The sequence below is a fragment of the Hemiscyllium ocellatum genome, chromosome 32 (genome assembly GCF_020745735.1).
Source record: "Hemiscyllium ocellatum isolate sHemOce1 chromosome 32, sHemOce1.pat.X.cur, whole genome shotgun sequence".
Classification (NCBI taxonomy): Eukaryota; Metazoa; Chordata; class Chondrichthyes; order Orectolobiformes; family Hemiscylliidae; genus Hemiscyllium; species Hemiscyllium ocellatum.
Window position 1 is genome coordinate 11,993,493 of NC_083432.1, and position 25,878 is coordinate 12,019,370.

The following is a 25,878-nucleotide window of genomic DNA, read 5'->3' on the forward strand; positions in this document are numbered from 1 at the left end:
CTTGCTAAAATGAACTAACTATCTCCATTGACTATTCCATTGTCCTTCTGAAACCCTACATTACTTTCCTCAGTATTCACACCAAGTTTAGTGTTATCTAAAAATTTTAAAAAGTGCAGCCTTCACAGCGAAGTCGAGATTATTAATATATATTAGGAAAAGTAAGGGTCTCAACCTGGCCTCCTCGGGAAATCTTCAGACCATCCTCCAGTCTGAAAAGTCTCTATTAACCACAATATTCTGTTTCCTGTCACAGAACCAATTCACTATCTATGTTGTTATTGTAAGAGCAAGGTAGGATTTAGTACAATCCTGGGATGTTCCAGTTTGATGATCACACTGAGGAAAGCATCTAATCAACTAGGGCAGTTAACATCATTCCTCTCATACAGCACCATGCCAAGGGTACAGGAAACTTTTTCCAAGTTCAATGCTCCTTCAGGAAGTTGGGTCGCTTCAGGACATCATATTTGCTATATTTGTGGTGTTGCCAAAATACCATCTGGTTTCATTCAAATCAAACACAGTTCTCACAATGTACCACAGATCTCCAGCAATGCAGCACAGACATACAACTCTTTAAGCTACCCACAAGCATTGCTGCCGGTCATAATACACAATCAAGTCAGGAGATTGTTTAACTGTTACACTACCCAAAAACAAGATCTGTCTTCGTTAATCAACTCACCATTCTTGATTCTTGCACTCAGCATTGCTCTTCAGCTGACCCATAGCAACTTCACAATGAATTAACACTCTTAATTCTGTTAAGACTTTTTTCTTTCCTTGTTCAGCCTCATAGAAACCATTTACAGCAGACAGCTTTCCCCTAAGATTCTTGGGTTTTGTTTGTCCCTCTTTCACAGGACCCTTGGTCTCTAATCGAGCCCTCATTTTCTCTTCCACTCAATTGCTATTTACATGCTTTTAGAAGACTTTTGGATTCTTTGTGTGTTAGCTCCCAGTGAATTTGCATATTCAGATCTGTTGAACTTCCACCACTGGAATGCAAGGATACAGCATGCTAGTGTGTGGAGCTTGTACATCTCGTTACATCCCTACCTTTGGTTGTGGAATCCTTGGCCTTTGGCTTTTTCTTGCAGACATATGGCCGAGCAATGCCACAGTCTTTATTCTGCCATCTTCCAGAAGATTCTGTCCTGATAACTCCACAGTTTTCCTCAAATGAGTTTGCAGGTTGATCTATGACAGAGTGGAAAAGAAAACACCAGAAATTTGTGCTGAACCTAGGCATAGACCAGATGTGTCATAGATTTGTGGCAGTCTGTAAAATGACTACACTGAATATTACGTTCTCTAAACCACACTCTAACCAAACAAAGTGATACATATTCACCAGTCTGAGTAAAAAGCAAACCTCCCGCTTGACAGCACTGGGAATATAAACATCCTTAGCAGCAGCCAGATGGAGGGCAAATAGAATAACTGCTATCCAATGATTCCTGTTGCAACTTAAGCAATTGATCAAGTGATACAAGTTAGTCAAGTAACACAAGGATAAATGTCATCACTTATCACACCCTAGGAGTAACTAGGATCAGAATAATTATGAGAAATGAAGAGTGCTCCTGAGGCTTGGGGGAGGACCAGGCAATAGGCAGAAAGCAAGGGAGAGAGAATGACAGATTGAAGAATCAAGAAAGCTGAGAGAGACAGAGAGAATTAATTTGGAAAGAGTTGTTTAGACATACCTTTGATCTGTTTGGTACAAGGCTGATCACCATTTCTGTGCACAACCAACAAGGAATGTCTGAAAACTGATATTGTGACAGCAGCAAAAACCAAGCACAGTCCTCAATCCTCTTCTGACAGCCTGAGATGTTCTTTTTGTTGCCTGGGCTCATCTACAGAATGGTCACTTGAGCTGTGTACTGGTAGACACATCATCCTTGGGTCTTTATAAAGTGCACTTTAATGAAAAGAGTAATAAACCGAAAGCATGACACCCTCAAGGGTAAATGAGGGTCTCTTGATTGAGGTAGCTGACAAATTTCTTCAGTAAAAATTTGGAAAAGGGTCGGTGGAATTGAAGTTGTTGGAGTATTGGAGAAGAATGTAGAACAGCCTCTCCTGAAATTAGATATTCAGGACAAACATCTTATTGAATAAAAAGTAGAATTTACCAACCCAAGTGGATGTTTCCAAAAGGCTGAAACTAAAGCACAGACATCAACTGCAGTTTTCGAAAAATCTCTAGGCATGGGACTGGAGCGGGGAAATTGGCTACAGTTTAGGGAGAGTTGTGATAAAGGAATAAGTCTGCAGTTTGGAGGTGAGTTTGTCTGACTTCAGTTATGGATAAGATTCCACAATTTATAATGCAGGATATATTTGGTGAAAGGTATGGGCTTAATTAGAATAGATTGACAAAGGGCAGGCCATTCATGATTGAATAATTTTAGTACATCATGATTTTTTAAAATGTATTTATTCACACATTGTAGGCATTGCTGACCATTTATTGCCCATCCCAAATTACCCAGAGGGCAGTTGAGCATTAACCCCAATGTTGTGGGGCTGGAGTCACATTTAGGCCAGACCATGTAAGGATGGCAGTTTCCTCCCCTAAACGGCATGAGAGAACTAGATGGAGTTTTCCCCACAATCATCAATGGATTCATGGTCATCACTGTACCCTTAATTCCAAAATTCAAATTCCAACACCCGCCCCGGTGAGATTCGAACCCAGGTCCTCAGAGCATTACCTGAGTTGCTGCCACTCAATGGATGAGGGGCTGCAATGCATGCTGCGTATATTGATTTTTGAAAGGGATTTGATAAAGTGCCATGAAGAGACTTGCTACAAGAATGAATACATATGGAATGCAGTCGCACCAATATAGAAAGTGTGCTTCCTAGATTCATCAGAAGTCGGTAATGGAGTGCCACAGGAATCTTTACTTCGTCCTTTTTGTTCACTAATTATATAAAGGATTTGGATACAGTGAAAAAGAATGATATTGAAGTTGGCTGATAATTATAGCATATCATAAATGGAGTAAGATATTTTACAGTAGGACACAGGCAAATTAGTGGATTGGACAGATAGTTGACAGTAGCAAAAAGAAACAAATGAAATACAACATTTTGGGAAAGCAACTGTAAACTGAAATACAAAACAGTGATTGACTATGGAGCAGAAGAACAGACAATGCATGTTGGCAGCGAAACAACTTAACCTGAGGGTGTGTACGTGAAGAAGAGTCAACCAAGAGTTACTTGATATTGATCGTAATAATTACCCCTTTCCCAATTAAGGTATTTCAGTGGTGATCCATCAGACCATTGCCAGCCACCATCAATATCCAAATCATTCAGGCCAATCCACAGAGTAGCACTATAACCAGTCAGGAGACCTAGAGAAGAAGACAACTCACATCACAATGCAAAACTTAGAATAAAATTACTGAATATTGACACTCTACTTAGACTAATCTCAAATGTTTGTGGGCATCATCTCTCAGATGGAGATGGTTCTCTAGCACTGCCTCACTCAGTACACAACTTTTAAAAATTCATTTTCAGGAAGAGGGCATTGCTGGCATTTATCATTGATCCCGAGCTGATCTCAAAAAGTTGGTGGGTGAGCTTTCCTCTTAAACCACTTCAGTCTGGGTACTGACAGCATTCACACTGTATCTGCAGTGGATTGAGCAGAGACAATGAGTGGCAGCTAGGCCACCTCAGATAGAATGCAAAAGTCAACAGCAGAGATGTGGGTCTGGAGGACGTGTTGTCCAAACCAAGCCAAGACAGAAGGGTTCCTCCCCTAAAGGGCTTGAGAAAATCAGTTTGGTTGGAGGTTGACAATCTGACTGCTTTGTATTCATAGAGTCATACAACACGGAAACAGACCCTTTGATCCAACCAGTCCATGCTGATTATAATCCCAAAATAGACTAGTCCCACCTGTCTATGTTTGGTCTATATCACTCCAATTCTTTTCTATTCAAGTACTGTCTGCAGTTCTGGTTTTCTGCTATAGATAGGATGTTGTGAAATTTGAAAGGGTTCAGAAAAGATTTACAAGGTTATTGCCAGGGTTGGAGGGTTTGAGCTATAGGGGGAGGCTGAATAGGCTGTGGCTATTTTTCCTGGAGTATCAGAGGCTGAGGGGTGGCCTCATAGAGGTTTATAAAATCATGAGGGGCATGGAAAAGGTAAATAGACAAGATCTCTTCCGTGGGGTGGGTAAGTCCAAAATTTGACGGTATAGGTTTAAGGTGAGAGGGGAAAGATTTAAAAGGGACCCAGGGAAATTTTATTTTCATGCAGAGTGTGGTGCATGCATATAATGAGCTGTCAGAGGAAGTGGTGGAGGCTTGTATAATTGTAACATTTAAAAGGCATCTGGATTGGTATATGAATAGGAAGAGTTAGAGGGATATGGACCAAGTGCTGGCAAACAGGGTTTGATTAATTTAGGACACCTGGTCAGCATGGACGAGTTTGACCAAAGGGTCTGTTTTTGTGCTATACACTTCTCTGATACTGTGACTCTACTTATCTAAGTATCTTATAAACATTTATAACTTTGTAACTGCAGCCGCATCCACCACTTCCTCTGGAAGTTCATTGTACACACAAACCACTCTGTGTAATAAAAAACCTGCATCTCACAGCTTTTTTAAAAAGCTATTTATACTCAGCTTTCTCCTACATATCCAAATCCTCAAACTGCTGGGATGGAATTAATAGTCCAATAACAACCATTATACTATCATGTCTCGAAGCTTTGTCAAGTTCTAGGAGTTTTCAAATGCTGTCTTGAAACAAATGACCACTTTTTAAATCACAGCTGGAAGAGGCTTGGAATTAGGCCAAGTCCAGGAACACAGTGACTCAAGTTTCTTGATAATCCTACTCTCTCCTTTGACAAGTACCCGAGCTCCATTGACTGAGGAGGATGGTAGAGAGCAAGGTCAGTTGGTAGTTAGTGGCTTAGAGTGAAACCTCGGTTATGAATGTATCTCCCCACACCACATGTGAGAAATTGGGATCCACTTTAAAACAAAGATGTTTGGAAATTTTCATTAATGCCACTGTAAAGTCAGAGAGATAGCAATTAATGAGTCAAGAGTTAGTATATTTCAATCAGTAATGCTCTTCTGCAGTACAAGAACACATTAATAGTGCCCTTTACTCTTTCAAATGCAAATATATAAAACTGAAGCAGGCATTAACTTAAGGGATCAGACTGCAGGCGCTCAGCCTAAACTCTGGCAAGTATCATCTCCTGAAGACATGGCCCTCAGCCAATTGCCAGAGGAAGTGACTCAGAATATGGGAACCTTCCAACTTGGGTTGTGGCAGGAGCTAGCCTTCAGCTCCAGGTCAGCCCCCCTCAAGAGATCTAGCTGAGGTGGGTCACATGACTAGCAGAGGCCTTGTGGAATAGAAAACACTGGAAAGGTACACAAACATTGAAGCATGAACTATCAAAGAGACCACAATTTATGCAATAGGAGCCCCTATGTCCAAATCCCACCAGTTGCCTTTCCTCAATTTATATAACTCAATAGAAGCAGGTGCTAGCGTTGCAAGAGTCAAAAAGACTGGTTGATGCTCTAGGAACATGAAACATAGAAGCTGAAATAGGCTATTTGGCCCTTCAAACTTGCTTTCCAACTCGATATAATCTTGGCTGATCCGATTATTGTTTGAACTCTACTTTACTGTCTTACTCTTGACTGCTTTGTTTATTAAAAAGATCTATCTAACTTGGCCCTGAATAAATTCAACAACCCAAGTCTCTACTGCTCTCTGTGGAAGAGAACTTCACAAATTAATGATCCAGTAAGAGAAAAAAACAACGTTTTTTAAAGTTTTGTCTCTAGTTCAGTCTGGTACAGGATTATCGTTCTTCAACCATGGATCTGCCAAACCGGCTTTCGGAGTAGACCACTCAGAAAGTTCTAAAATGTACACCAGCTAGAAGAAGATTTTTTTCAAAATTTGCACACGATGTTCCTCCTGACAGTTTATTATTAAAAACTTTCAAATGGATTGCATTAGCAGCAAACAGTTCCAAAAAATGAAGCCGTTCCATCTCTGCTGCACCTCCAAAGGCCAGTCCTCCCACTGAAAGACTTTGGGAATCGCATGCATCCCATCCTGATAAACCGCTGATTTCATTCCACTCAAAAAAGCCTCAAAACTCATAACAGTAACTAAGATGGAGCCACGTCCATCGTTTACTGATGATATTCTTTCAGAGGATCTAAATTCTGCAAAAGCTTGTCAAAAAGGAGGGAATCAGGGCCAAGCTGTAATATTTCCAGGAGCAAAACCATACAAAATTGATTCCTTAGGGAATGCACTTGACAGTCCTGGCTGTGGTGCGATAGCGAAGAGCTGAAACAGCAAACTGAATGCACAACTAAAAGCACTTTGATTTCCAAGAGGATAAAAGATTATTGGGGATAAGCAGGAATGCAGAATTTAGGTTGATATCAGATCGACCATGATCTTATTGAATGAAGAAGCAGGATCAAAAGACTCAGTGGTGTACTCTTGCTTCTTGTGTGCATTTGCATATCTTTGTATACTATAAAGGAGGTCAAAACTGAGGATGTAATCCTAGGATTGCTTTCATTGAATCCCTACCGAGTGGAAACAGGCCATTCAACCCATTGCTTCCACACCTACCCTCTGAACTGCATCCTACCCAGAGGCACCCCTCTACCTTATCCCTGTAATCCTACATTTCCCATAGAAAATCCACCTAACTTGCACATCTTTTGGACTATGAGAAGAAATTGCAACATCCAGAGGAAACCCACACAGACACAGAGACCTTGTGTAAACTCCACACAATCACCTGAAGCTGGAATCAAACCCAGGTCCCTGATGCTGTGAGGCAGAAGTGCTAACAACTGAGCCACCATGCTCTTATGGATTAATTTGGTTCTCTAGTTAGCAGTCATGTCTCTGACTCAGACAGTTGAGTGTTTAGCAAGTAATCTAGGTCAATATTTCAGTGTAGTACCAAAAGGAGCTATATTTTTCCAAATATTTTCAGACTGGACTTCAATAGCAACCTCATCTGCCTGATCAGGTGGATACAAAAGATTTAATTGCCCCGATGTCTTGCCAACGTTCAACCTAAACCAGTTAAAAGTATTCACTTTGTTACAGTTTATGGAACATCACTGAATAAAAATTGGTTGCTATGTTTCTCTACAGAACAGCAGCAAATACTCAGGTAATAATATTGGACATGAAGCACTACTACACCTGAAAACTGCTGAATAAAAATGAGCTATTTCTTTAATCTGTGACAGACTTACAAATTGAATCATCTGCTCCCTGCATTGTCTCAATAGGCCCATTGATTGCAGAGATTTCATGAAAGATGTAATAAAAAATAAATTTATATAGCACCTTGTCTAATCTCTGGCTCTTAAGTGCTTTAGAATGTCCTATGAAGTATTTTTTGCAGTGCAAGGAGGGAACACGGCAAGGAAGTTGCACATAGCAAGATCCTACAAAGAGTAATATGACATTGACCAGATCATATTTTTTGTGTTGGCTAATGAACAAGAGATAGATCTTGTGCACAAACATTGCGGAAAGCTTCCCAGTTCTTACTCAAAATGTTCTCATGGATTTTTTACATCTTGACTAACAAACAAATGAAAGGGTATTGTGAGGACTAGGGGAATATGGAATTGAGGTTGCAATCAGATCTTACTGAATGGCAGAGCAGGTCAAAGGGCTGAATGGCCTATTCCTGCATTTAGTTCAAACATTTCTTTGCAAGTATGTAAAACCTAGGAGGACAGGGGGGGCTTTAGTTTATCATCTCATCTGAGAGGCATGTTTGAAACGATATCTCTTCCTCAGAACTGGGCTAGAGTGTCAGTGCAGATTATACCCCGACATTTCCGAAGAGGGGCTTGAACACAAGACTCTGAGAGATGGGAGAGTATGCTATTGACCAAACCATGGCATTCCTGCCATACCGTTGATGTAGGTCTGTTCATGAAGTTCAGTAATGCTCAGGAGATCAGAGTTCTGCTGCTGACAGCTAATGCGGGCCTCGCTCCAGGAGAGAGTGGACTGAAAGTTGAATTGGTAGCAGCTATTGCTCATTGGGTCCTTGTCCCAGAAGGTTTCACAGTCATCACCTGAAGAAAGAGAAAGTTGATTAGTAAAAGTCCATATACCCAAGATTCTCAGCTAATTCAACTGACAGACCTGGTAGTTAAAACAACAGATCTGAAACAAACTGCTCAGACAATACATTTTCACAGCAATAATCAAGGCAACATAGTTGCAAGCAGATGTGTCAAAATCTTGTATCTCACTGCACACCAAATGCACACCAGGCTGAGGGGTGACCCTTATACAGGTTTGTAAAATCATGAAGGGCATAGATAGGATAAATATGCAAGGTGTTTTCCATGGGGTGGGGGAAAAGAGTCCAGAATGAGAGGGTATAGATTTAGGGTGAGAGGAGAAAGATTTAAAAGGGACCCAAGGGGAAAGTTTTTCATGCAGAGAGTGGTGCACGTATGGAATGAACTGCCAGAGGAAGTGGTGGAGGCAGATACAATTACAGCATATAAAAGGCATCTGGATGGGTATATGAATAGGAAGGGTTCAGAGGGATCCCAAGTGCAGGCAAATGGGATAAAGTTAAGTTAGGATATCTGGTCAGCATGGATGCATTAAACAGAAGGGTCTATTTCCGTGCTGTACATCTCTATGACTCTCTGATTCTAATTTCACTCCAGAACATCCCAGTTTGCCTCCTACTTCAGGACTGCAATGTCCCCTCTCACACGGTGAACGATGCCCTCCAGCATATCTCCTCCACATCCCGCACCTCTGCCCTCGAATCCCACCTCTCTGACCACAACAAGGATAGACCCTCTTTGGGGTTTTCACCTTCCACCCCGTCAATCGCTAGATACAACAGATTATCCTCTGTCATTTCCACCACCTACAGTCAGACCCGACAACACGAAAGATACATTTCCCTCCCCATCCCTATCAGCATTGTGCAGAGACCACTCCCTCTGTGACTCCCTCATTAGGTCCACACTCTCTACCAACCAACCTCCACTCTCCGCTCCTTCCTTTGCTGGCACGAGAGGTGTAAAACCTGTATAAAAACAAATTACTGTGGATACAGGAATCTGAAAACAAAAGGAAAAATGCTGGAAAATCTCAGAAGGTCTGGCAGCATCTGTAAGGAGAGAAAAGAGCTGACGTTTTGAGTCTAACTGACCCTTTGCCAAAGCTTTGACAAAGGGTCAGCTAGACTCAAAACGCCAGTTCTTTTCTCTCCTTACAGATGCTGCCAGACCTGTTGAGATTTTTCAGCATTTTCTCTTTTGGTGTAAACCTGTGCCCACACCTCCCGCCCCCACCTCCGTTCAAAGCCCCAAAGGATCCTTCCACATGTGACAGAGATTTACCTGTACCTCAAAACACCTCATTGACTGTGTCCGTTGCTTTTGATGTGGTTTCCTCTATATTGGGGAGACAGGATGCCAACTCACGGAATGTTCCAGAGAACATCTCTGGGCCACCCGTACAAACTAACCCCACTCACTGTGGCCGACCACTTCAACTCCCCTTCCCACTCAAGTCATGGGTCTCCTCCATCGCCAAATCCTAGCCACCAGACGCTTGGAGGAAGAACGCCTCATCTTCTGCCTTGGAACCCTCCAACCACAAGGCATCAACATCAGTTTTCTCATCTCCCCCTCCCACAGCTCATCCCAGATTTAACCCTCCAACTCAGCCCTGCCCTCTCGAACTATCCCACCTGTCCATCTTCCTTCCCAACTATCCGCTCCACCCTCCACTCCGACCTATCACCGTCAACCCCCTCGTGCATCTACCTATCACCTTCCAAGCTACCTCTCACCCACGCCCCCTCCCCCGCCCTGCCCCTTCCTACTTATTTATCAGCCCTCTTCCCCCACCCCCACGTTCCTGATGAATGGCTTATGTCCAAAATATCGACTCTCCTGCTGTCTGACCTGCTGTTCTTTTCCAGTGCCACACTTTTTGACTCTGATCTCCAACATCTGAAGTCCTCACTTTCGCCTCAGATATAAATTGATTGGGTAGCAGGAAGCAGTGTACTGGGTCTATACACCAATTGGCAGAATGTGACTAGTGACGAGGGGATCTATACTGGGGACCCAGCTTTATGTGGTATTTACAAATGATGTGGATAAAAGAGTAGACAGCTGTGTAGCCAAGTTGACTGGGCACAGAAAGTTCCTCAGACTTTGATAGATTAAAGTAAGTGAGAAAAAAAAACTAACAGATGGAGTTCAAAATGGACAAGAATGAGATCATCTGCTTTGGATGCAAGAATAGATCCAAGTATTTTCTAAATAATGAGAAGCTCAAATTGTAGATGAATGGAAAAATTAAAGAGTCCAAGTTTAGGAATCACTAAAAACGTTCATACATTCCATGAATGTTTTACTTTGATTTCAGTCCATTACTGGTCCAAGGAGGCAGAGCTCGTCCACAGGGATCACTTTTCTTTCTTATTTACTTGCTTTTTATTTCTTTTTTCTAAAGTTTTTCTTTCTCTACTTACGTTCTAGAGGGAGCTCAGTTATGGAAGCAGTGGCAGCAAAGGCAGCAGCTGGGGGCTTTGGCGGTTGGCCACAAGGTGGCTGATATACCTGGGCAGAACGCTGGCAATCACGTGGCATCACGGCCTCTTCAGGAATAGGACAGCATGGTGGCTTAGTGGTTAGCGCTGCTACCTCACAGCACCAGAGACCTGGGTTCGATTCCACCCTCGGGCGATTGAATGTGTGAAGTTTGCACAATCTACCCGTGTCTGCATGGGTTTCCTCCCACAGTCCAGAGTGCAGATTGGCCACGGGAAATTCCCCTATAGTTGATCAGGGATGTGCAGGCTAGGTGGGGTAGCTGCAGCAAATGGGGGTGACACGGACAGGATTGGGAAGTGAGTCTGGGTGGGATGCTCTTCGGAGAGTCAGTGTGGACTTGATGGGCCGAATGACTTCTTTCAGCATTGTAGTGATTCTATGAATAGGAGACCCTGAATATAAATGCTAACCACATTCACACCAAATGCCAAAAGTAATATTTTTATCCTTAAATACTACATATGGCCTTCACTAACTCCAGTGGATGAAATTGAGCACAAAGGCTTTTTTCTCCTATTCCAACCTTGCCTCGCTCTCTCCCGCAGACAGTGACTCACCCTCGGGTGCTCACCCAGTGGTGTCAGCTGCTACCTCTCACAATTGACTATTCTTCCTCAATGAGGCTGAACTGCCAATTTTGGCAGGCCAGTCAAAATGAGAGTATCTCAGAGCCAAGTCCAAGACTGTCCTTGTGTGACATTCACTTTCCAGCAGCAGCAGCTCTTGCTGAATGCCTCCAATGCAGCAAGGAGTGGGGACTCAAAAACCTGCCTTCCTAGGCAGGTGTCACACCATAAAACGACCTTGTATGTGTCCCAAGCAGGACAGGTTACTAATACACTAAGTCTTACTGGAAATCTCAGAAGGCAATTAGCTGTGTTGTAAACTGTGGATTTATAAATGCTATGAGATGCAAATTATAGATCACAGCATATTTCAGTAGAATGATAAATCTGCGTAGCTCTGATGAATACTTTCTGGAGTTTAAGGGTCAGCATTTTGTTGTAAAAGGTGATTAGAAATAGCAATAGCAACAGAGACATGGAGGAGCAGATTGGAAGGCAGATTATGGGAAGATGCAGAAGTAACAGGGTTGTTGGTATGGGTGACTTCAACTTCCCTATTATTGATTGGAACCTCCTTAAAGCAAATAGTTTTGATGGAACAGATTTTGTCAGGTGTATCCCGAAAGAATTCCTGACTCAATATGTAGATAGGGTGACTAGAGGGGAGGCCAGATTGGATTTGGTGCTTGGCAATGAACCAGGTCACGTGTTAGATGTCTCGGTGGGAGAGCAGTTCAGTGATAGTAATCACAACTCCCTGACCTTTACTATAGTCATGGTGAGGGAAAGAAACATATGGTAAGGGTAAGTATTTAATTGGGGGAGGAGGAATAACAATGCTATTAGGCAGGAACTGAGCAGCATAAATTGGGAACAGATGGTCTCAGAGAAATGCATGACAGAAACAAGGTGGTTGTTTAGGGAGCACTTGCTGATGGTGGTGGATAGGTTTGTCCCACTGAGGCAAGGAAGGTATAGTAGGGTGAAAGAACCTTGGATGACGAGATGTGGAACATCTCATCAAGAGGAAGGAGGAAGCTTACTTAAGGTTGAGGAAGCAAGGGTCAGATGGTTACAAGATAGTCAGGAAGGAACTGAAGAATGGACTTAGGAGAGCTAGAGGGGTCATGAATAAGCTTTGGTGGGTAGGATTAAGGAAAACTCTAAGGTGTTCTACACCTATTTGAGAAGCAACAGTATGGCCAGAAAGCGGGTGAGGCCAATCAGGGATAGTGGAGGGAACCTGTGCCTCGAGTTGGAGAAGGTAGGGGAGGTCTTTAATTAATATGTTGCTTCAGTATTCACTAGTGAGAGGGATCTTGTCATTTGTGTAAGACAGAGTGAAACAAGCTGACATACTAGAACAGGTTGACGTTAGGGAGGAGTATGTGCTAGAAATTTTGAAAAACATGAAGATTGATAAGTCCCCTGGGTCAGACGGGATATACCCTTGATTCCTACGGGAGTGAGGGAAAAGATTGTTGCACCCTTGGTGATTAACTTTACATCCTCACAGTCCACTGAAGTAGTGCCAGATGATTGGAGGGTGTTAAATATTATTCCCTTGTTTAAGAAAGGGAATAAGGATAACCACGGGAATTACAGACCAGTCTTATGTCAATGGTGGGCAAATTATTGACAGGATTCCGAGAGACAGGTTTTATGATTATTTGGAAAGGCATAGTTTGATTAGAGATGGTCAGCACGGCTTTAAAAGGGGCAGGTCATGCCTCACAAGCCTTATTGAGTTCTTTGAAGATTTGACAAAACACATCGGATGAAGGAGAGCACTGTTGTGGTGTACATGGATTTTAGCAAGGTGGTGTTTGATAAGGTTCCCCATGGTAGGCTCATTCAGAAAGTAAGCAGACATGGGATACAGGGAATTTTGGCTATCTGGATACAGAATTGGCTGGCCCATAGAAAACAGAGTGCAGTAGTAGATGGAAAGTATTCAGCCTAAATGTGGGCGGCACGGTGGCACAGTGGTTAGCACTGCTGCCTCACAGCGCCTGTAGATCCGGGTTCAATTCCCGACTCAGGCGACTGACTGTGTGGAGTTTGCACGTTCTCCCCGTGTCTGCGTGGGTTTCCTCCGGGTGCTCCGGTTTCCTCCCACAGTCACAAAGATGTGCGGGTCAGGTGAATTGGCCAAGCTAAATTGCCCGTAGTGTTAGGTAAGGGATAAATGTAGGGGTATGGGTGGGTTGCGCTTCGGCGGGTCGGTGTGGACTTGTTGGGCCGAAGGGCCTGTTTCCACACTGTAAGTCTAATTTAAAGCTTAGTGACCAGTGATGTTTCACAGGGATCTGTTCTGGGACCTCGGCTCTTTGTGATTTTTATAAACGACTTGATTCAGGAAGTGGAAAGGTGGTTTAATAGGTTTGCCAAAGACACAAAGATTGGTGGAGTTATTGATAGATGATAGTAATATGAAGGATATGTAGGTTAGTTTGATCTTTGAGTCAAAAAGTATGGTGCTGGCAAAGCACAGCCAGTCAGGGAGCATCTGAGGAGCAGGACAGTCTTGAGCATTAGCTCTTTCCTGTAATGACATTCCTGATGAAGACCTTATGCTCGAATCATCAACTCTCCTGCTCCTCAGATGCCACCTAACTGGCTGTGCTTTTCCAGTGCCACACTTCTTGACTCTGATCTCCAGCACCTATAGTCCTCACTTTCTCATAGTTTGATCTTAGAATAGGATAAAAGGTGGGCACAACATCAAAGGCCGAATGGCCTGTACTGTGCTGTACTGTTCTACATTCTATGTTGTAAAACAGTCTCCCTTTCTCCAACGAAATGAGAAAAAGTGAAGGCAGAATAGATGGATGGGAAGAGATAGAGACAAGAAATAGAACAGAGAAGAATCCTGGGAAAGAAAACCAGAGAACAGAGACATCACAGTGAGGATGGACCGGAGTTCAGTGAAGGTCTGAATAGGCCTTACAGAAAAGGTCAGTCACAAAGTTGCACTATAGTATGAGGTAGGGTGCAAGGACTGAGGGTTGGTCAGAGGGCAAGGGAGGTTCCAAGGGTCAAAGTATCAGAGTGTAATGAGGACTGGTCAGATTTTAAGGGAAGGTTTGAAGGCCAGAGTGTGAAGGAGAGTGAGAGGAACAGTCAGACTATGGGGGAGGGTGAGAGGGACAATGAGAGTTTGAGGGAGGGTGAGAGGACTGTTGAAGTCCAAGGATGGGCCCGAGCATGAGTTGGGCAATTACAGGCAGTGGATGGGCAAGAGAACTGGCACACAACTGACTTGTGAACAAAACAAACAGCAAAGACAATCGAGCCTTTATCAGACCTGTTAAAGCTTGCAGTATTTCAAGTCATTTACAAATCATTTTAAAAATCTGAAAGTTACACTTATTACAGGTTTTGTTAATCTTCAATGAGGACAATTTTATGAGCTGTTGACTTCTTGTTTTTTTCAAAACTCCTTCCACAACAGAATTTGAATCCAGTCTTTGCCCTAGGATTGAAAAAGACTGAAGACACTCACTAAGCTCGCTATCATTCTAACTAAATTTTAAAAATAATTTGAAAGAATAGAGAACCCATATCTGGACTGAAACACAAAGAAATTTGATTCAAATTCTAAATTTGAATTGAGGGCAGTCTCATCAAACACAGTAGCGCACTTACTTTTGACTGGGCAGAATCCCCATTGTTCATCCAGCCCATAATCTACCGTTGTTGCACACCAGAGGTGTCCATCTTCTCGGCCAATACTAGTGCAGTCATGGTACCACTGGCTGTCATACATAAACGGAATTGTGCATGGCTTTCCATGAGAATTCCCCTGGATGGTGTAAATCTCTAAAAGAAAGAAATAATATCATTCAGAAAGTAAAATGTCACTGTGTATATCAACACCAACAAGTCCCAGTTGGGTAACAGTCAGTCCTGAAGGTGATTGGGACTGACATTTACACATATCATTTGCATTACTTAACCGTCACCTCCAACACTCACTGTATTTGCTGCAGACATCATCCTATTGTTAAATATTTGGAGGCTCGTCCATTTGAATTAAAACCATGAAGTTCAATATCAACCTCCAATTCTCTAGCTGACAGAGGTGTCCATACCCAACTCTATAAAAGGATTTACCTGAAACCATAGTGCAAAATGGCAGAAATGGAACAATACATTTTAGGTCATCTTGCTCTTTTAAGAAAAGTATTAAATCTATATTTTAATTCATGATGTGGAGGTGCCAGTGTTGGACTGAGGTGGACAAAGTTAAAGCTCACACAACAGGTTATAGTTCAACAGGTTTATTTGAAAATACAAGCTTTTGGAATGCTCCTAGTTCTGTACTTTCAAATAAACCTGTTGGACTATAACCTGGTTTAGATTAGATTAGATTACTTAGCCCAACAAGTCCACACCGACCCGCCAAAGCGCAAACCATTCCCATACATTTATCCCTTCACCTAACACTACGGTGTAATTTAGCATGGGCAATTCACCTAAACTGCACATTTTTGGACTGTGGGAGGAGACCGGAGCACCCGGAGGAAACCCATGCAGACACGGGGAGAATGTGCAAACTCCACACAGTCAGTCGCCCGAGGCAGGAATTGAACCGGGTCTCTGGTGCAGCAGTGCTAACCACTGTGCCACCATGCCGGCAACTGAATGTTGTGTGATTTTTAGCTACATTTTAATACAATACTGTTAATTCAAAATTTGCAGGTTTATTGAGGTATTATAGCAAGGACTTGTAAAAGGCAAATCACATCTTATTTCTTTATTTTTCTAATTATACTGAGAACAATGGTAATACTTTACTAATAACGTTGTTTTTCTATGTTAACACTTGTATCTAAGTTTTGTACCCAGGTACCTTTGTACTTAAGATGCTGTGTGTGGCAACATTGTAAAATTCTCACTATTCTCCTGTACTTCTGAACTTGAGTATGCGTGACAATAAACCTTAAAGCTTAAATCAAAAAACATCATAGAATCCCTACACAGGAGAAGTAGGCTATTTGGCCCAATAAGGCAGAAGTGGGTATTGCAGATGCTGGAGAGTAGAGTCAAGATTAGAGTGGTGCAGGAAAAGCTCAGCAGGTCAGGCAGCATCTGAGGAGAAGGAAAAATTGGTGTTTCAGGCAAAAACCCTTCATCAGGAATCACACATTTGGCCAAACAAGTCTATACCGACCCTCCGAAGAGTAACGCACATTAGTTCTATTTAAATAATCATCCAATGCTATTTGCCCGAAGGCCTCAATTTAATCTGGCACCATCACACTTCGTGTGTGTGTGTGCGCGAAATACACAGCATTTCTTTTGCAAACCAGCTTAAATCAATGTTCAGTCATTTTAGATCCTTTTATGAATGGGTCCAGCTTTTTCTTGTGTACTCAGGATTAATTCTGTTAATTCTAAAAAAGCAGAAAAACTAGGGTTATCCTCCTTAAAGCAAAGCAGATTATAGGCTAATAGCATTGTCCAAAATTATGATGGGTTTTGATGGAGCAACCACGATAAAACTGCTTCTTAATGGTCAGAGATTTGGTAAATGGAGTACACAGATGTAAGGTAATTTACAATGAGAATTTCTTTATCATGGGAAATGATTATGATCTGAATTATACTGTCTGAAAGAGTGGTGGAGGTAAATTTAACAGGAGCTTTCAAAAGATGTTCAGATAAATAATTGAAAAAGAGTTACAAAAAAAGGGAAGAGAAAGGTGCTAGATTGTTTCGAGCACTTTGAACTAAAGAGTCTTTTCCTTTGCTGTAGTATTCTCTGAGAGAATGTGTTATATTGATAAAAGAAGTGTACATAGGAATTCTCAACAAGCACAGTTGACAACATGTTGGGAAAATTAGTTTCTGTCAGAAAACTGCAAGTTAGTTACCCAAAATGAAATCCACTTGAAGGATATAAGTAATGGTGCCCTCTGGCAATCAATGCTGGGACCATTGCTCTGACCTGCATAGAAGTTGCTGCCTCATAGTGCCAGGGTGTCAGGTTCAGTTCCACCCTTGAGTATCTGTCTGCGTAGAGTTTGTACATTCTCCCTCATCTGTATGGGTTTCCTTTAGGTGCTCCAGTTTCCTTCCACAGTATGAAGATGTGCAGGTTAGGTTAATTGGCCATGCTAAATTGCCCATAGTGACTAGGGTGTGCAGGCTAGGTGGGGTTAGCCATGGGAAATGCTGACTTTGAGGGAGAAGGTGGGTGGATCTGGGAGGGATGTTGTTTGGAGGGTCAGTATGGACTTGCAGGGTTGAAAAATTTGGCAAGCAATATCACAGTGGAAAATGGACTGTCTTTAAAGATGAGATAGTTTGGCTTCAATTGAGGTTTTTTCCTAAGAGGATGAAATGGTAGGACAAATAAATCCAGAGTTTCCTAAATGACAAAAGAGATAGCTAGTAAGATGGAGCTGAAAAAGAATGCACATGGCAGATGTCACGTTAATAACATCAGTGAAAACAGGGCTCCATTTTACTAGCTGTGAAAATATAGAGAAATTCAGAGGTGATCTGAAAAACAAATGAAAGAAGCAATGAGAGAGCATTGGCACTTGACAGAAATGGAATCCAAAAGTCTAACATAGGCATGTAATTTATAAAAGATAGGTGAAGAGAGGCGTGGGGCTAATTATGGATCAAAAAGGAAACCTGCATACAGAGATGGAGGTTATGGTTGACATACTAAATGAGTGCTTTACATCAGTCTTTACAAAAGGGAAAGGCTGCCAAAGACGGAGCTAGTTGAGTTACTGGAAGACTTAACAAGTGATTAGGATGAGGTGTTAAATAGAATGAAAAACAGAGTTAACAATTTGAATCTAGCATGAAGAATTAGGCTCTAAACATTAATTCAGTTCTCTCTTTGCAGATGTTGCCAGGCCTGTTCAGTTTCTCCAGTATTTTCTTTGTTTCAGATTTCCAGCACCTGCAATATATTGCCTTTATAAAATATTTGGCTGGATGGAATACCACCCAGGATCTCACGCAATGCGCCAAGGATAAGAAGGCAAGGATGGGAGGAAATGATGGAGGTACTGGCTGTTATTCTACAATTCTTTTTAAAAATACGTTTGGTGCTGAAAGACTGGAGAATTTTGAATACTATGCTATTATTGAGACTGTGCAAAGATATGCCCAGCCATTGTGCGTCATTTTATCCTTATTAGAAAAAATATTGCAGAACAAATGTAGATTAATTACAGAAATCCATGATGGATTTGTCACAGGTAAATCATGTTTAACTTTAATGTGGAGGTGCTGGTGTTAGATTAGGATGGACAAAGTCAGAAGTCACACAACACCAGGTTATATACCAACAGGTTTATTCGAAATCACAGGCTTTTGGGATGTTGCATCTTCATCAGGTGAAGTCTTCATTGAATGTCGACATGCATACTACCATTACACGTGAGGACACCACGCACCACGTGCGTGGAAGGTACTCATCTGACTCAGCCAATTTTGTCCATCTACACTGGAGTCAAGGATGACCTGAGGCATGGCATATTGGCAAAACCATGCAGATGCTATAACAGGTGAATTGCCACCGGACAACAATCGCCAGACTGGAATGTTCCTTCCCAGTGGGGGAGCATTTCAGTGATCAAAAATATTCGGCTTTGGATCTTCAGGTCAAGGTCCTGCAAAGCAGACTTGGGGATACTCAAGAACACAGAGAAGCCTAGCAGAGGCAGATAGCCAAGTTCTGTACCCATGAGGACGGCCAAAACCGGAATTTTGCATTCATGTCACACTAAGGGTGACCCCAGCACACTATACACTCTCACACACAAACACTCTCACACACGCAAACACACACACTCACACAGACCCTCTCTCACTCTCACGCACACACTCTATCTCTCTCTCACGCGCGCGCACACACACAAACCCTCTCCCAGGCATGTATTTCATCACACTTGCGTGTGCCCACATACACAGTCTCGTGCACCCACACCATCCTGTGCGTGCCCACACGCGCGCACACAGTCCCGCACACACACACACAATCAGTCCCATGCACACCCACACGCACTTTGACCCGTGCACCCACACACACAGTCCCGCGCACACCCACACACACAGTCCCATGCACACCCACAAACACACATGCAAACACTCTCTCTCTCTCTCACATGCACACATGCACTCACTCTCCCTCTCTCCTGTGCACACACACAAAAACTCTCACTCTTGTGTGCGCTCATACACACATTCTCCCTCCCGCACACACCCTCCCCCTCTTCCCCCGCGCACATTTAGAGTCTCCCACTCTCCCGCCCACACGCACACACACACTCCCTCTGATTTGCACATGCAGTGAACATTCTTTCCCACTCCCCCGCGTGCACACACACTCCCCCGTGTGCACACACACGCAGTCCACTCTGCTGCGCTTGCACACGTGCACTCTCCCTCTGTACCACACACGCCCACACATTTTCACTCTGCCCCTCATGCACACACACTCTCTCCCTCTCCCCCGCACACAGAGACACATCCTGCCTCTCCCCCACACACAGACACACTCTTCCTTTCCCACGAGCATACACAGACACACTCTCCCTCTCTGTTACACATAAAGACACACTCTCCCTCTCCCCCACAGACACGCTCTGCCTCTCCCCCGCACATACAGCCACACTCTCCCTCTCTGTTACACACAAAGACACACTCTCCCTCTCTGCCACGCAAACAGACACACTCTCCCTCTCCCCTGCACAAACAGACACACTCTCCCTCTCCCCTGCACATACAGACACACTCTACCTCTCTGTCACGCACACAGACACACTCACCCTCTCTGTCGTGCACACAGACACACTCTCACTTTCCCACGAGCACACACAGACACACTCCTTCTCTGTTGTGTACACAGACACACTCTCCCTTCTCCCCCGCTCACACAGACACACTCTCCCTCTCCCCCGCAAACACAAACACATCCTGCCTCTCCCCCCGCACACACAGACACACTCTCCCTTTCCCACGAGCATATACAGAAACACCCATCCTCCCTGTCACGTACAAAGACACACTCTCCCTCTCCCCCACAGACACGCTCTGCCTCTCCCCCGCACACACAAACATACTCTGCCCCTACCCTGCGCACACAGACACACTCTCCCTTTCCCACGAGCATACACAGAAACACCCACCCTCTCTGTCACGCACAAAGACACACTCTCCCTCTCTCCCGCAAACACAAACACATCCTGCCTCTCCCCCGCACACACAGACACACTCTCCCTTTCCCACGAGCATATACAGAAACACCCACCCTCTCTGTCACGCACACAGACACACTCTCCCTCTCTGTCGCGTACATAGACACACTCTCTCTCTCCCTCACACACACAAACACACTTTCCCTCTCCCCCACACACACAGACACATCCTGCCTCTCCCCCGCACACAATCTCCCTTTCCCACGAGCAAACACACACACACTCCCTCTCTGTCACGCACACAGACACACTCACCCTTTCCCACGAGCACACATAGACACACTCTCCCTCTCCCCCACGCACACAGATTCACTCTTCCTTTCCCACGCAAACACACATTTTCTCTATCCCCCGCACACGCACACTCTCCCTCTCTAGTCCTCGCGCACACAAACGAACACTCTCCTCCCCCGCATGCACACACTGTCCCTCGCTGCCCTGTGTGCACAGACACACTCCCACTCTGCCAAGCGCACTCACAAACTCTCCCTCTCCTCCTCCTGCACACAATCTCCCTCTCTTCCTGTGTACACGTACACACACACACACACACACACACACACACACACACACACACACACACACACACACACACACACACTCTCCCTCCATGCTAATGCACACACACATTCACTCTCTCTGCCACACACACATACTCACAGACACTCCCCGAGTGTACACACTCTCCCTCTCCCCGTACACACGGAGTCTCCCTCTTCCCTGCAAATACACATTCTCCCTCTCTCCCTTGCGCACACACTCTCCCTCTCTCCCTGAGTGCACACACACACTCTCCCCTCCCCACACATACTCTCACTCTCCCCCACACACACTCATTCTGTCTCTCTCCCACACACACTCATACACACTCTCTCTCTCCCACACGCGCACACACACTCTCTCCCACATGCACACACACATTCTCTCCCCCACACGCACTCTCTCCCAAACACACGCTCACACTCTCTCCCCCCCACACAACACTCTCTCTCTCTCTCTCTCTACCACACACACACTCTCTCTCCCACACACACACACTCTCTCTCCCACACACACATACACTTTCTTCCTCCCCCAACAAACACACTCTCTCCCCCCTACAAACACACACTTACATACACGCACACACTCTCTCTCACACAAACACACTCTCTCCCCTCCCACACACACACACTCACTCACTGTCTCCTACATACACACACACTCCCACTCTCTCCTACACCCGCACATTCCCACACAAACTTACTCACTCGGTCTCCTACACCCACACTCTCTCACACGCACACACTCCCATCTCTCCCACACACACAGACTCTTACTCTCTCCCACACCCACACACTTTCTCTCTCCCACACACACATTCACACACTCTCTCCCACACGCACACACACTCTCTCTCCCACATGCACACACACACTCTCTCTCCCACACGCACACACACACTCTCTCCCACACGCACACTCTCTCTCCCACACGCACACACTCTCTCCCCCACACACACACACTCTCTCTCCCCCACACACACACACTCTCTCTCCCCACACACACACACTCTCTCTCCCCCACACACACACACACTCTCTCCCCCACACACACACACTCTCTCTCCCACACACACTCTCTCTCCCACACACACTCTCTCTCCCACACACACTCTCTCTCCCACACACACACACATACACTTTCTTCCTCCCCCAACAAACACACTCTTTTCCCCCAAACAAACATACACTTACATACACGCACACACTCTCTCTCACACAAACACACTCTCTCCTCTCCCAAACCCTCTCTCTCTCCTACACACGTACACTCACTGTCTCCTACATACACACACACTCCCACTCTCTCCTACACCCGCACACTCCCACACAAACTCACTCACTCTCCTACACCCACACTCTCTCACACGCACACACTCCCATCTCTCCTACACACACACACAGACTCTTACTCTCTCCCACACCCACACACTTTCTCTCTCCCACACACACACACTCACACTCTCCGACACACGCATACACACACTCTCTCTCCCACACGTACACACATTCACTCTCTTCCACACACACACACACACACTCTCTCTCTCCCAAAACACACTCCCTCTCCCACACACACATATACACTCTCTCCCTCACCAACAAACACACACACACACTCTCCCCCCCACAAACACACACACTCTCCCTCCCACACACTCACTCTCTCCAACACATATACACACTCCCACTCTCTCCTACACACGCACACACACTCCCACACAAACTCACTCACTCTCTCTCCTACACATACACTCTCTCACACGCGCACATTCCCATCTCTCCTACACACACACTCACACACACAGACTCTCACTCTCTCCCACACAGACACTCACACTCTCACTCTCTTCCACACTCACACACACACTCGCTCATCCCACAGACACACTCTCTCTGCCACACACACACACACTCTCTCCCACCCACACACACTCCCACACACACACACACTCACTCTCTCACCCCCCCATACACACACACTCTCCCTCCCTGCTAAGTACACACACACACACCATCACGCTCTCTGCCACACACACTCACAGACACTCCCAAGTGTACACACTCTCCCTCTCCCCTGCACACATGGAGTCTCCCTCTTCCCTGTAAATACACACTCTCCCTCTCTCCCCGAGTGCACACACACACTCTCCTCTCCACACACACTCACTCTCTCTCTCTCCCACACACGCACACTCTCACTCTCCCACACACACACTCTCACTCTCCCTCTCCCACACACACACTCTCTCTCTCTCCCTCCGACACACACACTCATTCTCTCTCCCTCCGACACACACACTCATTCTCTCTCCCTGACACACACACTCACTCTCTCTCCCCCGCCACACACACTCACTCTCTCCCACACGCACTCTCTCTCTCTCTCTCTCCCACACACGCTCACTCTCTCTCTCCCACTCACACTCACTCACTCTGTTTCTCTCCCACACACACTCACTCTCTCCCACATACACACACACTCTCACTCTCCCACACGCACTCTCCCTCCCACACACACACACTCTCCCTCCCACACACACACACTCTCTCTCTCCCTCCGACACACACTCACTCTCTCTCTCCCTGACATACACACTCACTCTCTCTCCCCCGCCACACACACACACATTCTCATTCCCCCGCCACACACACACACATTCTCATTCCCCCGCCACACACACTCATTCTCCTCCCCCACACACACTCATTCTCCTCCCCCACACACACTCACTCTCCACCCCACACACACTCTCACTCTCCACCCCCCACACACTCGCACTCTCCACCCCCCACACACTCGCACTCTCCACCCCCCACACACTCGCACTCTCCCCCCCGACACACACACACTCACTCTCCTCCCCCACACACACACTCTCCCCCCTCACACACACTTTCACTCTCCACCCCACAAACACACACTCACTCCCCCAACACACACACACACACTCACTCCCCCCCCCACACACTCACTCACTACCCCACACACACTCACTCACTCCCCACCACACACTCACTCACTCCACCCACACACACACACTCACTCACTCCCCCACACACACACACACACTCACTCCCCCCACACACACACACACACTCACTCCCCCACACACACTCACTCACTCCCCCCACACACACTCACTCACTCCCCCCACACACACTCTCACTCACTCACTCACCCCCCCACACACTCTCACTCACTCCCCCCACACACTCTCACTCACTCCCCCCACACACTCTCACTCACTCCCCCCACACACACTCACTCACTCCCCCTCCCACACACTTTCACTCTCCACCTCCCACACACACACTCTCCCACCCCCCCCACACACACACTCTCCCACCCCCCCCACACACACACTCTCCCACCCCCCCACACACACACTCTCCCACCCCCCCCCACACACACTCACTCTCCCACGCCCCCCCACACACACTCACTCTCCCACACCCCCACACACACTCACTCTCCCACACACACACTCACTCTCACTCTCCCCCCCACACACACACTTTCTCTCCCCCACACACACTCACTCTCTCCCATACACGCGCACACACACTCACTCTCTCCCACATGCACATACACTCTCTCCCTCCCACATGCACACATACACTCACTCGCTCTCACACACAGACTCACTCTCACACACGCACTCTCCCTCCCACACACACACACTCTTCCTCCCACACACACACTCACTCTCTCGCCCAACACACTCACTCTCTCACCCCACCCACACTCACTCTCTCCCCCCCACACACACTCACTCTTTCCCACCCTCACACACACACACTCTCTCCCCGACATACTCTCCGTCCCACACACATTCACTCTCTCTCCCCCCCCGACACACCCACACTCACTCTCTCTCTCCCCGACACACACACTCACTCTCTCCCTCTGCCACACACACACACACTCTCTCTCTCCCCGACACACACACTCACTCTCTCCCTCTGCCACACACACACACTCACTCTCTCCCTCTCTCCACACACACACACTCACTCTCTCTCCACACACACACTCACTCTCTCTCACACACACACTCACTCTCTCTCTCTCACACACTCACACTCACACTCTCACTCTCTTCCACACTCACACACACACTCGCTCATCCCACAGACACACTCTCTCTGCCACACACACACACACACTCTCTCCCACCCACACACACTCCACACACACACACACTCACTCTCTCACCCCCCCATACACACACACTCTCCCTCCCTGCTAAGTACACACACACACACCATCACGCTCTCTGCCACACACACTCACAGACACTCCCAAGTGTACACACTCTCCCTCTCCCCTGCACACATGGAGTCTCCCTCTTCCCTGTAAATACACACTCTCCCTCTCTCCCCGAGTGCACACACACACTCTCCTCTCCCCACACACACTCACTCTCTCTCTCCCACACACACTCACTCTCTCTCTCTCTCCCACACACGCACACTCTCACTCTCCCACACGCACTCTCCCTCCCACACACACACACTCTCTCTCTCTCCCTCCGACACACACACTCATTCTCTCTCCCTCCGACACACACACTCATTCTCTCTCCCTGACACACACACTCTCTCTCTCCCCGCCACACACACTCACTCTCTCCCACACGCACTCTCTCTCTCTCCCACACACGCTCACTCTCTCTCTCTCTCCCACACACGCTCACTCTCTCTCTCCCACTCACACTCACTCACTCTGTTTCTCTCCCACACACACTCACTCTCTCCCACATACACACACACTCTCACTCTCCCACACGCACTCTCCCTCCCACACACACACTCTCCCTCCTACATACACACTCTCCCTCCCACACACACACACTCTCTCTCTCTC

The 25,878-nt window shown here is 45.8% G+C and overlaps 1 protein-coding gene across 1 annotated transcript in view; it reads right to left on the minus strand.

Moving 5' to 3' along the window:
• The window catches only part of mrc2 (mannose receptor, C type 2), a 278,995-nt gene that overhangs the window by 157,509 nt on the left and 95,608 nt on the right, over positions 1-25,878 (minus strand). The window contains exons 3-6 of the mRNA XM_060848970.1: positions 14,888-15,061; positions 7,986-8,150; positions 3,264-3,377; positions 1,063-1,203 (exon numbers count right to left, since the gene is read on the minus strand). Coding sequence (XP_060704953.1) covers positions 1,063-1,203; positions 3,264-3,377; positions 7,986-8,150; positions 14,888-15,061 — 594 coding nt within the window. The remainder of the gene's footprint in view (positions 1-1,062; positions 1,204-3,263; positions 3,378-7,985; positions 8,151-14,887; positions 15,062-25,878) is intronic.